General features: G+C 39.4%; 1 protein-coding gene across 4 annotated transcripts in view; it reads left to right on the top strand.

Moving 5' to 3' along the window:
• The window catches only part of Cdc37l1 (cell division cycle 37 like 1, HSP90 cochaperone), a 45382-nt gene that overhangs the window by 14141 nt on the left and 15472 nt on the right, over positions 1 to 15769 (top strand). The window contains exons 4-8 of one of the 4 annotated variants that reach the window (XR_007978739.1): positions 1756 to 1871; positions 2351 to 2473; positions 6676 to 6840; positions 7619 to 7741; positions 10933 to 11010. Coding sequence is in view for 3 of the 4 variants with exons in the window: in XM_052187632.1 (XP_052043592.1) it covers positions 1756 to 1871; positions 2351 to 2473; positions 6676 to 6840; positions 10933 to 11031 (503 nt within the window). In the remaining variant the exon portion in view is untranslated. Of the gene's footprint in view, positions 1 to 1755; positions 1872 to 2350; positions 2474 to 6675; positions 6841 to 7618; positions 7742 to 10932; positions 12521 to 15769 lie in introns of those variants that run through there. The other 3 variants (XM_052187632.1, XM_052187641.1, XM_052187622.1) reach the window with 3 other exon arrangements.

The following is a 15769-nucleotide window of genomic DNA, read 5'->3' as shown; positions in this document are numbered from 1 at the left end:
GAAGTGTAAGCAAGGCAGCAAAGGGCTTGGTACGTGGCTCATCTGGTAGATCTAGTGCTTGACAGGTGTGCGCATGGAGCCCTAGGTTTCATCCCTCCAACTCTATAAATCAGGCCTTGTGGCCTAAGGTCCGATAATCCCAGAAATGGAGAGAGAGGAACAAAGCCAGGTGGGTTCCATGGAACCGTCTTAAAAGAGAGGGTGGGGAAAGAGGGTGCAGAGGCTGTGCACGGAGTCATTGTATGTCTTTAGACATAAGAAAGGAGGATTGGGCTTTTATCAGCTCTGACTCTCAGCATTCAGTAATTCCTTGGGAAGGAGTTTAAAATACATTTGCATAATCATTCTGTGTCTCAAAATCTTAAATGACCCAATTGTCAGAAAAATATGGTGCACACATAATCTTGGCACTGGGGGGAGGGAAGAAGCTGGAGAAGTTTATAGATTGAGGGATTGTCGAGTTGTACAGGGAAACTCTGTCCTCCTTGGGATTTTTTTCTTAATTAAAAAAAAAATGCTGAAATTGCCTATAACCCTTTTCTAAAGATAAAGAGTGTTTTTAATTGGTTCCCATATGTTCCTGTGTATTCTCAAGGTATTTGTCTTTGGTTTTGATCATATGTTCACACATGAAATTTAGTGTGTAGGAATTCATTTTGTGTTGAAAGTGAAGTTTTATTGTCATACTCTCAAGACAGTCCTGTGAAACTGCCATAATGACTTAATAACATCTGTACTGTCTGCTGCTATGTATAAACTTAAAGTCTTCTGGCGTTGTGATACTCGGTACATACAAGGATAACCCTGAACAGCACTTTGCAGGCGCCGTGTTTCTTGGTCATAGTGACTTTGCTAAATTAGGTAAAGATGCAGATGTACTACTTGTACTATTTGGATTCATTTAATATCTTGAAATAAAATGGCAGCCTTTCAAATATGTTCAACTAGGTTTTAAAAGAATGATTGTTTATTGTACACACTGATGAGGCAGCATTTAGTAAATGGGTAACGTGACTAAAATGACCGGTGTGTCAGTGATTACAATACTGACTTAGTGTTTCCCAGTTGATAAAATTTCCTGAAGTGGTAAATTTTACTATATCTTGGACACTTTAAAAAATAGAGATAATATACTATCATGAATTTTTTAGTAAGCCCTTACACTTGCCAAGCATAGTTTCTTGAAAATCATACTTTTTAAAATTTTTGTACTGGAGATTGAACCTCAGGCCTCATTCATAATATAGGCAAATCTTTTATCACTAAACCATGCCCTAGTCTTTTTGTTTGTTTTTGCTTAGTTTTTGAAACAGGTCTTGTGAAGTTGCTCAGGCTGTCCTTGACCGGCCTGTGTGGCCCAGACAACTCTTCCATTTGCGGTCTTTGCCACAGCTAGGCAATAATAGAGAATGTTACTCATCTTTTTCATAAAAACCATCCTGTTCTCATAGTAAGTGGTACAGATTTGTGCAAGCTCTAACCTTAAGGGGAGATTAAGTTCCTCAGTGTATGTGGGACTTTGGGTATTTCTGTAAGCAAGAGACATCAGTTGGCCAGTCTTCGTAAGCCAGACTAATTACCTGAAGTAAATCGTGCTGACCATTGCTCTGAGAAGCTCAGCGTTCTCGGCTTGCCCTGTCATGTGTCACACTGGTCTGGAACTCTGCATTGTCTTTAAAGAATGACATTTAAAATCAGTGTATTGCCTCACAGAAAGGAAATATTTGACATTTGTGATTGACTTCTTTTTTACAGGTATGTTGAGTCGATGGGATGATAGTCAGAGATTTTTGTCAGACCACCCATACCTTGTATGCGAAGAAACTGCTAAATATCTTATTTTATGGTGTTTTCACCTAGAAGCTGAGCAGGTACCGTATGAAACTTGAATGTCTGGAAACTTTAGTAGAATTCAGAACTATATTTTATTTTCTTACATTATTTACTTTAAATGAAAAGAGGGGGAGGTTATTAGAAGGAATTATAAAGTTTGATTGTTTCCAACCTTGGAGCTCCCTGCAGGGACTGTGCTGCTTCCCAGCACGCTCGCTCACCGTGCTGCTTCTGGTCACCCGTTCTTGTGTGCTATGATCACACCTCTCCTCTCGTTTCCCAGTTAGAAAGTCATGCTTTAAATGTATCAGAAAGCAATCACAGTAGGAGCTCAGTCAAAAGTACGTAGTTATTCTGGCCCATGTAATAGCAGTAACACATTCACTTTATGTTGATAGAATATTTTACTTAAGAGTAAAGAGAATAAAATGCAAAATACTTTAAAAATTCAAAATTTGCATCAGTACCAATTCAGTCTCTTTCCAGAGTTTTTAACTTTGGTGCATGTCTTTTTCAGAAGGGCGCTCTAATGGAACAGATAGCACATCAAGCTGTTGTAATGCAGTTTATTATGGAAATGGCCAAAAATTGTAATGTGGATCCAAGAGGCTGTTTTCGTTTGTTTTTCCAGAAAGCCAAAGTAAGTAGTAACTTGGTGTTAAATGAGGAGACTGGGCTGGAGCTGGGCTTTGTTCTGGGCGCATCAGGAAGGCTGCTTAGCCAGCAGGCTGCTAAATGCTGTAGCCTTTCCAGTGAAAGGAAATGTCTAGCGTTAGTACTTACCTAGTATATATAAGCTAGTATAGAGATTACATAATATACGTATTTATAATACAACATAGTTGTATTTGTTAGGGTTTTCTTTGCTGTGAAGAGAGGCCATGACCACATAAAGGTAGACATCACCATGTTGGGAAACATGGCATCATGCAGGGCAGTCAGAGTTGTGGAGGAGCCAAGAGTTCTCTATCTTGATCTGCAGGCAGCAGCAGATTACATACCACACTGGTGTACCTTGAGCATAGGACATGTCAGAGCCTGCCCCTACAGGGACACAACTACAGGGACACATTTCCTCTAACAAAGCCAAATCTCCTAGTAATGCCTCTCTGTATGGGCCAAACATTCAAACACTTGTGTGTGGGGCCGTTCAAATCACCACAGTAGTGCTAATTGGCTGCACTGGACCATATATTCAAATTGAAACCCATTCAAATTAATGTGACTGTTTTGAGTAATTCATTATTTACCCATTTAACATATAAGGAGTACTTATTAACAAAAGGGCCGGCCATTTCAATTTTTATAATGCCGTGTTACACAAAACAGACACAGCATCCTCCACACTCCAAACTCACTGTTTAAGAAACCAAATTTGTAGCTGAGTGAAGGTGGCAGCAGCTGTGGCAGTGGCGCAGCCCTTTAACCCCAACACTTGGGAGCAGAGGCAGAGAGAGGTAGATCTCTTGAGTTCAAGGCCAGCCTGATTTACAGGGGGAGTTCTAAGACAGCCAGGGCTACACAGAGAAACCCTGTCTCACAAAACAAAACAAAACAAAACAAAAAAAAAGCAGAGAAGAAAAAGAAAAAGTTTTTTAATGAAAAAAAAAAAAACTGTAGCAATGAGGTGAGTGGATTGTGTTGCATTCTGAGATCAGCTCTGCAGGGGCTATAGTAGTAAGATCCTGTTGAGAGACAGCAGAGGAGGTGGGCTGGCGAGGAAGGGGGGCGCCAGCAAACAACTGGAATACTTCACATTCAGAGGATGACTTTCAGAAAGCACTGTGGTTCACAGAATAGGATGTGGCTAATATATATCTGTGGAAAATGTGCTACAAGTTTAAAATAAGAGATGTATGTTTATATAAACATAAGAAACTAGATATGTATAGAAAGATTACTGACTTTGTGTTTTCTGAATCACTAATAATTAAAAGTTTCCTAAAAGGTAAAGCAGCAGAGCAATGAGAATTGAGCTGTGCTAGGAGAGGTACACATTTGAGCAGCCTTAGAAAGTACTTGTGGTGGAGCTGAGCCCGTGCACATCTGGATGGACAGTAACACCATTTTGAGGACTGTAACAGAGAGCATGTTCTCAGTGTGTGCTCAGGAGCCCTGATAGTTAGGAGGCCCCAGTGGCAGTGAGCTCCATGATACTGCAGTGATATTAGTGGCTACAATGACTCTCATTCACTCGTGAGATGAATGTAATTGATGCTGTACCAGATGCAAGAACCTGCTATCTTCTCTTGTGGAGATGAAAAGCAGATATCATTGTTCCTGTCTTTAAAGAACAAGTTTTTCTTTTAACTATTAGGCATTGTGTGTGTACAGATTGACTTCTTTATGCAGTGTGGAAGCTGGAAGTTGACAATGAGTCTCTTCCTTTATCATGCTCTATCCCAGTTTCCAGTTCAGGGCCTCTCAGTGAATTTGAAGGGCCCCCCATTTTGGCTAGGCTGGCAGGCCAGCAAGCCCCCAGGATCTGCTTGTCTCTGGCTGTCCCTCCTCAGTGTGGGGGTGAGAGGGTGGGGGATTGGGGGTGGGGGGGTGTTACAGATGTGCTGGGATGCAGATGTGCTGGGATTTTACATGGAACTGGGGCTCCAGGCCAGCGTTTTCATGCTTCAGAGTGTGTGTCTTTGTTGTCCGACTTTCTGAATCCCAAGTAGTCCCGTTTAGTTCTGGAAACACAGTAGTGTAACTTAAAGTACACTGCTAGTAGCATTGTGGAATAGACTTGTTCCTGGGTCTTTTTAAAGTTTTTATTTCAAAAATTTGAACACAGTAAATATTGACCAGTGTAACCTACATAAAAGAGAAGTTATTGCACGCATGAAGATTTAGAGTGTAGATGAGCTGTGAGGCTTGAGAATTATGTCCCAGAGTATCTCCTAGATCTCTGCACCCACTGCTGAGCTGTTTATAGATTTGTTTGTAATAGCAGCCTAACCCCAAGAATAAGTTGTATTATATTCATTAATGTATTCATCATCATCGTCATGGATGAAAAAACAGTGAATGAATGAAACAAGCTAGTTGTATAGCCAGTGTCAATTTTAAATATATATTTTAAAGGGGGGGTGGGGTGGGAGTGGGTGGGGGTGGGTGGGGGCTCTTGGGAGCTGCGTTCTGCTTACTGCTCATAGTCGCCTCCTGCTCATAGTCGGCCTCCTGGCGGCTCGGGGACACAGTGGGATTTTTTTGCTCAGTGAACTGCATGTACATAGTTTTGCACATTTTAACATATGCAACTAGAAGTTAAAAGGAAATATACCAGAAGTTTAACTTTGATTATTCTTGAGTGAAGAATTATTTTCATTTTTTTCATGATACTCTGCAGTGAACATTTTCTATTAGAAACAGACAACAAAAAACTAATTTTATTTTTAAATGTAAAAAGACAGTTACCTTAAATCCTCTAACCTCTTTGAAGTTGTAATTTAATCCAACAGTTTCTTATGTTCTCATCCTACAGTTTCCAGCAGACTTTTAAAGAACAAATGACCTGGTTAGACTTTTAGCTAGGCTTATGCTAACTAAATTTTTACTTGATTCATAGAAGCAATAAGAAATCTATCTTTTGGTTATACCTTATTGGATGTATTTCAACTGATACCTAATCTGGTAATGGTATATTGCCACACTACATTTTAATATTTATCTTTGACAAAACAATTGAAAACAATTAAAGCCTTTAACCTTAACAGCTTTAATATTAAAAATTAGGCCATAATGTTTGCAGGTGTTTCTGTCATGTTTAAAGTGTTTTCTAAGGGTTAGCTTATTAAATCCTTCTGTATTATAGGTTACTTCATTAGGCAGTCATGTCTCTGTTGATTTATTTAAGCCTGTAGGCCTTGGGGCTGCAGTAGAGTGAGCAGTCGTGATGCCTTTGACAGCAATTACTTTTGGATGCAAACTGTGCATAGATCATACAAGTACTAGCAAGTATTGGAATATGATGTTATGCCTAACTGAGCAAATTATTCAAGTAGACAGGACATCCCAGAACTAATCTATAATCTCAACCAAGTTGTACAACCTAAACTCCCTTTACAAGTTCTTTCTACCACCTGAACTGAAAGCCAGCATACTGTTAGCACAGGGCATGCACCCCCCCCCCCCATTACGCATGGAAGAAATGCCTATAGAAAGAGACCTCAGTAGAGAGGGACTTTTCATGGAGATCTTAAGACTCCCACATCACTGGATACCAGAGAACTTCAGCCTCAGTTATCATACTTGTTTGTTTCCAGATGCCACAAAGACACTTGCTTAGCTAGGGCACTGAAGATACAATAATTAATTTGAATGCTGAGTTTGTTTTTTATAACATTAACAAAGAAAATCTAAAAAGGCCTGAGATGTACTAGATGGTGATATTGCTCCCCTTCCCTGGTTAAGTGAGACGGAGTGAAGGTGAGAGGCTAATGCCATTGCTTTGCAATGCTAGGGACTCAGCGAGGGCCTTGTGCTGCCAAGCTAGCACCTGACCGCTGTGCTGTGTTCCAGGTTTAACATTATTCTGAGGCCGGGTCTCATAAGTTGCCCTGTTTGTTCTTTGTAATTTTACTGAAAGACCTTTCCTTCAAGCCAGTTAACTCCTGCTTTGTGTGTAGGTATATGGAAGGTTGTTTCCTACTAGTTAATTTTGTTGAAACAGACATGAAGCAGACCAAGTGTTTAGTGTTCCTGTAAAAGAAACAGTGTGTGTTCCTCTGCAAGGGAACTGCTGGCTCCTGCACTGTGAATGTTCTTCACCGCCTGGGTTCTGGCTCTGCTCTGTGCTTCCCAGAGTTGACTCTGGTTCAGTTCATTCTGTTTGTTTTCATCTTCTAGGCAGAGGAAGAAGGTTATTTTGAAGCGTTCAAAAATGAACTTGAAGCTTTCAAGTCAAGAGTAAGACTTTACGCTCAATCACAAAGCTTTCAACCTGTGACAGTTCAGAATCATGTTCCCCATCCTGGTGTTGGAGGCATCGGCTCCTTAGACTCCTTATCACAGGTAAGCTGGGAAAGGGAGATTCATCTCATAAATGGAGTCATATAATTTGGTTCTTTAGGACCACTGTTGCATTTGTGACCACTTAAAAGTTTCCTGCCTCAAAACATAGTGTTGGACATGGCAGAGGCAGATGAATGTCTTGAGTTTGAGGTCAGCTTTGATCTCTATAGTGAGTTCCAAGCTAGCTAGGGCTATGAAGAGAGACCTCAACTCAAAAGTAGTTGATTGATTGATTGATAACCCTTAGTCTTATTCCATGCTTTGGCATTTAGTCTCTTCTATCTATTAGACATACTAAATTCTCTCATTTTAATGTGGAAAGGCTGAGTTGTACAGTCTTTAGGTCAAGTGTCACTACCTATTGGTCATTTCAATTAAAAACTCAAGGTGGCTCACCGTAAACATCTCATTGTAAGTAAAACAGCATTGTTGGCAGTTTGTATAGCTTGAGGCTGACCATGTGAGTGGCAGCTAAAGGGATCTGGTGCATGGCTCTTCTGTAATAAGTGCCTTGTTAAGTAGCTCTTTTTGTATGGTATCTATCAAGTTAGTAGTAGTCATAGTTTTGGCAACTATCTTAACCTCTTCACAATCTGCTGCAAGATCAAGATAAAAACTGTGCTATTAGCATGAAGAAAATGTCAGTGACCTGAAGAGGGAGCCACCACTAGAGTCCCTGATAGAATGGTTTAGAGCTGTAAGATGTTTCAGACACACCCTGCCCATTGTGACTTTAGAAGTAGCAGCTTAATAGAGCCCAGTTATCTCTCATTTCCAGGCTCCAAGATTTTAAGACCAGCTTTAGCCAGTTTATTCTGTTGTCTACATTGGGACATGGAAAGTGTCATTCAGAAGACAATATGAGGAGAGTCCTGTATTTATCTTTAAGCCTCATAAAATGGTAAAAAATTGAGATTTTCAATTTCTTGACCTTAGGTCACTATAATTTTACCATTTTAGTAACATGTATTTAAAACAGTTCTTAAATTTTCATTGACCTTTAACCTAATATAGTATATAAAGTAATAAGGAATGCAGTTGATCACATTTAACTCAGCCAAAAACACTTAAGGATATAAATATCTACATTCTGGCTTTAAATAATTATTAGTGCTCTCCTTTAATTAGACACATCAGGAACAGCTCCTGAAGAATGCCTGTAGGCCTCTTCTTTATTTTTAATTTTTTAAGATTTGTTTTATTTGTATGAAAATCTTTTACCTGCTTGGGTGCATGTGTGCCACATGTGTACCTGGTACCCACAGAGGCCAGAAGAGGGCTTTAGGTCCCACAGACCTGTTCCTTACAAATGCTTGTCAGCTGCCATGTGGGTACTAGGAATTGAACCCTAGACCTCTGCAAGAGCTCTAAACTGCTGAACCGTCTCCTCAGCCCCAGTCAGTTCTTTAATGTTATTTACATACAGTATGGAAACAGCCCATGAGAAAACTGAAAGCAGTTTTTCAAAAGGAGTGTTATGATGATGTTGAGAGCAATAAATAAACCTAAAATTAGTCACCTGACTCATGAAGAGGAACAAGAGACTTACAGGAAGGATGTCATTGGTTCTTTACATAAAATGAGAACATATACACATTAAAATATAAGCAACCTGTATTACCAAGATGCTTCTGGTTTGAGAGAAGTAAGTTAACAGCTGACATCAGTGGCCAGTCCTCCATTACCATTTATGGGGAAAAAAAGCTGGAATCATAGACTTTTGTCATTTGCATTGTTTCTATTATGGGGAATCTTCCTAATGAATCAAGGCTAATAGACCAGTTGTTCCCTACAGGGTGAGAATTGAAGCTTCCTGACCTAGACAGCCCCAGGAGAGGCATGCTATTCAGAGTCTTTCTAGTTACATAAAACTGTGACTAGATGAAGGCAGCTGGGTAGGAGAGGCCATCTGAGGGACCAAGATGACAATTTTGAGGTCTGAAAATAATGTTACTACAATAATGGTATACCGTTTTTATATCACTTTATGCGTTATATAATATAATATGTATCATTTAATCTTTTTAAAAATGCTGATTATATTAATCCATGTTTTCAAATAAGTAAACTGAAAATTATGAGGTTAAATTACTTGACCTAAGCCACCACAGTAAGTGATGGGGCTGACACTCTAATTTTGACTCTCCTTCCCATTCTTGTGAGTCAAACAAGAGAAATAATCAAGTGCTCTTGGGGAGAACTGCGCACGGGCAGCAGGAGAGCACTGGGTGCGCGGCAGGCAGGTTGTAGTCAGCAGGCTGTCAGCATCAGGTCGGGCAGGAAGCTGCCTCCTTCTGGTTTCTCAAGTCTCTCCATGACTGGTGGGACTGAGCTCCCGAGAATCTTTTCAGCTAATACTTATACTCAGAATTCTGTCATGATAGAATTACAAACTTCAAGTTTGATCTTCAAGGACCCTGGAATCTAAGATGGGTGTCAAGAAAAAGGACTTAGCCCTACCTTGTGGAAGTAGACTAATATAACAAGAGTATTGATTGTTTTATAAAGCTTGGAATTTGGTAACATGCTTAATCGTAGGTATTATAGTGAAAAGAGCCCTCTGAGACACACTACTGTACACTACCATCCTTACCCTTGACAGACTCACAGTGGCTTCTAGGATAAAGGAGCAGCTGCTTCATGTTTATTCTCTGGCCTGGCTTTTAATTGTTTTTCCTCCTTGAGTAGAAACATTAAAATAAAATAAAAAGGACTCGTGGAAATAATCAAATTCTACCTAGCTTTTGCCTTTTACTGAAGAAACCACAGTGTTGTAAGGGTTTTCCTCCCTTTAGTTTTTGTTTGTTGGTTTTGTTCTTTTTTTTTTTTTTTTTTTTTTTTTTTTTGGCAAGTTTGACTGTTATAATCAAGGTTGGCCTTGAACTCTATCCTTCTAGACTGCTAGATCCTCTAGACTGCTAGACTTATGGGAGAGAGTCATTGTACTTGACTTGGAAAGTATTGCACTTTATTAGGATTAAGACAAAAACAGCTTCCCTGTGAGATGAACCACCTGTCACCTGTGTGATCTCCAGTCACCTGTGTGATCTCATGCAGCAGGGACTCAAACTAAAGACCAGCCTGTGCCTCACAGTAAGAGCATGACTCAAAGGGGAAGAAGGAAGAACCTCTCTCATTTGGATAACTTTGCTCACTAATGTTCATTAAAAAACAAATGGCATTAGGTAGTAAAAGTTTAAAAAAAAAAAGTCCAAGTTGCTGGAAAATGTTCAGAATAATTGAGTAGGAAAAAAAATCACTTCAAATGGAGGACATTGCCACGGTATGTGTAGGTTTTAAAATCTTCAACTCTTTTCCATGGAAAAATTAAAAAGAATACTTTTAATTTTGCATTATTTGGACAATATTTTATGTTATCTATTAGTTTTAGAAAATAAAATCTGATTTTCCTTTAGTTTACTCAGTAGGTAGGTGTATTTTGCCTTTATCTAAATGTTTTACATTTATAGTACTTAACTCTTGTAATTAGATAGTAATCTTAAGAGAATACATTGCTGGCTAAAAATTGTTTTTTAACAAACGTAGTTTTTAAATTTTATGTGTCTGAGTGTTTTGCCTAAATCTATATCTGTGCATCATGTGCATACAGTGCCCACAGGGGCTGCATGAGGCTGTCAGATCCCCTGGAACTCGAGTTTCAGATGGCTGTATGCTGCTATGTCTATGCTGAGAACTAAATCCTGGTCTTCTGGAAGAGTAACCAGTGGTCTTAATTGCTATGTCATCTCTCCAGCCTCTTAAAGGCATATTTATTAAATGTAATGCTTATGAGGAAATTTAACCTTGTATGGTTAAAGAATTAAAATTAGAGTTTTGTTGAAAGAGTTAAAAGGGGGTATCTGTAACATTTCTGTTCCCTTGTATGCACTCGGTCTTTATCACCTCTCTTTGGCTAAAGAATAACATCCTGTCTTTAGTTCTTCAGGTTTCAGTCTGTGTGGACTCCAGTCCACCTTCTTTCCTAATTTGCTCTGCTGCAGAGGAGTGAAGCCATGTGCGCAGTTGCATGTATGGGGTGAAGCTGCTTTTCAAGTGTTGTTCCCCGTCTGTCTTTCTTTCTCTCTCCCCCAGAATCCAGATTCTCTTCAGTGTTGTACCCCTGCCCCTCTGTGCAGTGTAGACTCAGTGGTACACAAAGAAGATGACGACAGAATGATGGACACTGTGTGACTCAGCTAGACTGCTGGGCCCAAGGACTAGTTTGTTACAAGAAAGGAAGAGCCTGGCTATTTTCTTGACACTTTTACGGGTGCTGCACTTTATTTTTGTTTGGTTTTCATGGGAGGGAAAGAGTACTGAAATGTTTTGCAACTTTTTTTATGTGCTGCTAGGGTTTTTGTTGTTGTTGTTTTGTTTCTGAAGGGAGGAGTGGTAACCATATGTTGCAGGAAGTCAAACTGGACGGACTCTCCCCCACCCCTCAGTTACTAAATTTGCCTTTAACTGTTCTTATTTTTGGAATCAAAGTATGAAAATCTGCACAATGCAATGTTTACAAGACTGGTTGACTGAGGAGATATCTGCTACACCATCTTTTTTTACATGGATACACACACACACACACACACACACGTCCTCCTTTGTGGAAAGAATTAAAGAGAAAAGTATGCTATGTCCCACTGCAAAGTTCAGTTGTTAGATCTGGTCTTCATCACATTAAAAGCAATAAACAGCAGTGGTAACCTACTTTACTCATAAATAAGCTGGACGGCACAAACTGCTATTTTAAGATATTTACATTTGTATTTTCGGCACCACTAGTGAACTCCTTGACCAGTATAAATTTGATATTAAAAACATTACATTTATCCCTAAAGTAGTCTCAAAACTGTTCAGAAGTTGACTTTGTCCTGATGACTGTTTAAATATTAAGGAGGGCAGCGAGTGTCAAAAACAATACAGTTTTCTGTTTTTCCAAGAAGATAACTGCAAGCTTACTCTAATTTACTTGACATAGTCTGGGACCTCTCAGGGAGTAAGTTTTAAAAGAGTAGTAACAGCCTGTGAGAACAACAGGAAGAGTAAGGTCCTTGTTAGATCACAGTTACTGCGTTTCATGTGGGGAAGCCTTGCGAAGTGCAGAGCTGAGCGGCCAGCCACACCTAAGAATTTGATAACTGTCCCTTCAGTGGTGCTGGTGGGTCTCGCCCCATCTGCTACTCGCGTCTAGCTCAGTTCCTAGAGGATGCTTCTGAGTTGTACTTGTTCCTGTGTAATTCATTGCAGATCCACCAGGATGTTTGATGATTCTTTTATTTAGAATTAGATGACAGTGCCAATTATGATATCCTTATTATTTGAGGATTAATCTTCCAGCATACAGGAGCACTAGCTTTGGTTATTTTTGAGTGTGATCTTTGGCTCAGTACCCACTTCAATTTACAGCAAATATTTGGAAAGTGGGTACCTGGGGTTTGGGAATGCAGTTCTCAGTTTGAGTAAGGAAATCATGCTAAGCGGCCGTGTGGGGTTCAGAGCTGTGACCTCCACCTCTGCTGTCCTTTTCAGCCAATGGGGCACCTAATACTGTGGAAATGGACTGGAATTGTTGAATCATACTCCTGTAATGTCATAATCTTCCTAGTTCCCAGAATAAAAGTCTTTCTGTGCTTTTGATATAAATATCTCTACTCTATAATAAAAATGTCTGACTAATTTACATGGCAGTGCTCACTGGCTCGTAAGCTTCTTTTTCATCAGTGACCTAATCATGGAACATACTTGTTTTTTTCTCTCTCTTCCTTTTTCTTCTTGTCTAGAGCATGCTCTCAGTTTTCCTCTTGAACCAAATAGACAGAATAGAATGAAATAAGTCCCTGATTTCACAGAAGTAGCACTTGACTAATCACTTTCCACTTCCCTTCTGCCCATGACTTGTCTATGGTCACCCAAATGGCTGTGGCTTGTCTTCTATAAGATTTAAGCTCTTAATGGCCAAAACAACAACAATAACAAAAGCATTAGCAAAGTGAGTATATAATTTTAAAGTTTATTTTGGTTTTGTTTTCTAAGACAAGAATTGATTTAAGAAAAACATTTTTTAATACTTGGCTGGAACTTATTTACCAAAGGAACCACTAATGGATGTCATAATTTGCACTTAAGGGTGGGAACTTAACCATTGGCAGGACTTTAGTATTAAGGTGATATATTAGGCTGTGTGTGGTAGTGCATGGCTTTAATCCCAGCACTTGGTAGGCAGAAGCAGGCATATCTCTCTGAGTTCAAGGACAGCCAGAGCTACATAGACCGTCTCAAAACAAAACAACAGTCTATTGGAGTAATTCTGTTTCCTTGATTTGGAAAATGCCTTCTTAGTATTGAGCTAGCTATCTGTAGCAAGAATAAATTTCCTCTCTTAAGTAATAAAGAATAATACTTAGCAAATAACTCAGATTTTAGGTTAGAACTTTTTTTTCCCTAGTCTATGAGGAATTCAAACTAATCAGTTTATCAATGAAAATAGTTGAAAAAGTATTTAACAAACACTGTTGTGTTTTTATTTTTAATTTTTTATTTTATTTATCTGAGTACACTGTAGTTGTCTTCAGACATACGAGAAGAGGGCATTGGATCTTATTACAGATGGCTGTGAGCCACCATGTGGTGGAATTGAACTCAGGACCTCTGAAAGAGCAGTCAGTGCTTTTGACTGCTATCTCCCCAGCCCCCAAAGACTTTCTTTTTTCTTTTTTAATGAAATAGCTGAGGACGTAGAATGGTTCAGTTGGTAGAACTTTCACCTAAAATTCAATGAGCCCTGATTGCATCCTCAGCACCACATGAACTGGGCATGGTGGCACATGAACATGGTGGTGGCACACACCTGTGGCCTTCGTGCTGGGGACGTGAAGACGGGAGGGTTAGAAGTTCATAGTTTCCCTCAGTTACAGAGCAAGTTTTACAGCCAGCCTTCTGGCTAGATGAAACTCTGTCTTAGAAAGAGACAGACAGACAGAAACAGCTGAAACTCTTTGTGTCCTGTGAGCTGTCGTTCCATTGAATGATTGTGGAGAAAATACTGTCGGTTAAAGTTATTATTCTGATATTTGCTGTTAATTACACCATCTATGGTTCTTTCAAAATTTTTGCTTAAGGAGCTTATAATAACCTTTAATTTCTCTTCAGAAACATTAGGCCTTTTTTTAAATTTATTTATTTATTTATTTTAGAGTAGCATTCATATTATCTTAAAAGTAATTACGGGCTGTTGAGATGGCTCACTTGGTGAAGGTGTGTGCTACCAAACCTGGCAATCTCTGGGACCTAAATGATGGAGAGGGAAACCAACTTCCTCTAGTTTCATCCAACCTATACATATATAGAACAGATGCATATACATACGAATAGTTTAAGTTTATTTTTTCTTTTTAGAAAAATGTTGAGTAAATTAACATGCTTCCCCAAAGCGCACACATTTCTGTTAGTAAGTGGCGTTCCATTCAGTGGAAATGACAGCAAGGCATTCTCAACTTAACCCTGGGCTACTGTCAGAGGAAAGGAAAGTCAATTTACTGTACTCAGAGGGAGTCACATTTCAGTTCTTAAATTGGTGTGGGCCAAAGCTGGTACTTGTCTGGATTGGGGTTGGGTTTTTATTTCCATTTTTCCAGCATACCATTCACATTTTAACAAGAAGATCCTTAAATTATGCAGCCTTGTTTCCCCTCTGTAATGGGTGTATTTGTACTATTTCATAGGTTGTCCAAGAAGCTGACCCATGTGGTGTTGGTTTGCTTACAGTGTCAGTTAATAGGGATTACAAAGAGAAATAAATTTTGATTCTAGAATGCCTATCATTAACAAAAGTGATTATATTTTCATAGGCCTTAAAAACTAATCATTTCTCAAGGTAGAACAAGAATATTTTGAAGTCCCTACATCTTTTACTTGGTTTCTCATGTTACTCTCCTGATACACGGAATCCTCTGGGAAAGTATGAAGGTAACCAGTCTGTACTTGGCGTGATATTACTTGGTGCTGAATACAGAAAAACCCATAGTCTTTTGGGAGCTGTAAAAAGTGGGGGATATGGGTGGAGATGGCTCAATGTGTAAAAAACTCTGGCTGCTCCTCCAGAGGTCCTGAGTTCAGTTCCTAGCTACTACATGGTGGCTTACAACCATCTGTAATAGGATCTGATGCCCTCTTCTGGTGTGCAGGTGCACATGCAGATTGAGCACTCATACATAAAATATATAAATATATCTTAAAAACTATTGAAAAGGAAAAAGCAATGGGGGCTAGAGAGATGGCTCATTGGTTAAGAGCACTTGCTGCTTTGGCCAGAGTTTGATGCTCAGCACCCATGGCTGATGGTTTACAAGCTCCTGTAACTCCAATTCCAGAACTCCTGATGCCCTCCTATAGCCTCTGCAGGTACCCATACATGTGCACATAAACAAATAAATAATACAATCATTTGTCAAAAAAATCACAGGGAAATGCTAGAGATTCAACTGACTTTTATTAATGCTTTTTAAGCCCAGCTAGACTATTTTAATTGTATAAAATAAAATAAAATTGAATCTAGGCTATAGTTATGAATGGAGGATCTTGTCAGTGAGAAGACAACAGTGCTCCTCCCCAGGGCCTTCAGCTCCACAATACTCCATGGGACACAAATGAAACTCACTCACTGGTTGGCACAGCATTCTGCTTCTTAGCACAATGCAGTCAGTAATACTTTTTTTTTTTTTAATTTTGTGTGTTCCGGTGTTTTGCTTGCATGCATGTCTGTGCATGGTGCCCATGGAGGCCAGACACATTGGATTCCCTGGAACTAGAGCTACAGACAGTTCTGAGCTGCCATGTGGGTGCTGGGACTCAAACCCAGGTCTCTGGTAGAAAAGCCAATGCTCTTCCTGCTGGCCCACCTCTTCAGCCCCAGCAATAATCTTTTTAGTGT

This window comes from Apodemus sylvaticus, chromosome 1 (assembly GCF_947179515.1).
Source record: "Apodemus sylvaticus chromosome 1, mApoSyl1.1, whole genome shotgun sequence".
NCBI lineage: Eukaryota > Metazoa > Chordata > Mammalia > Rodentia > Muridae > Apodemus > Apodemus sylvaticus.
The sequence above is the reverse complement of the archived record's forward strand: the minus strand, read 5'-3'. Positions and strand labels throughout refer to the sequence as shown.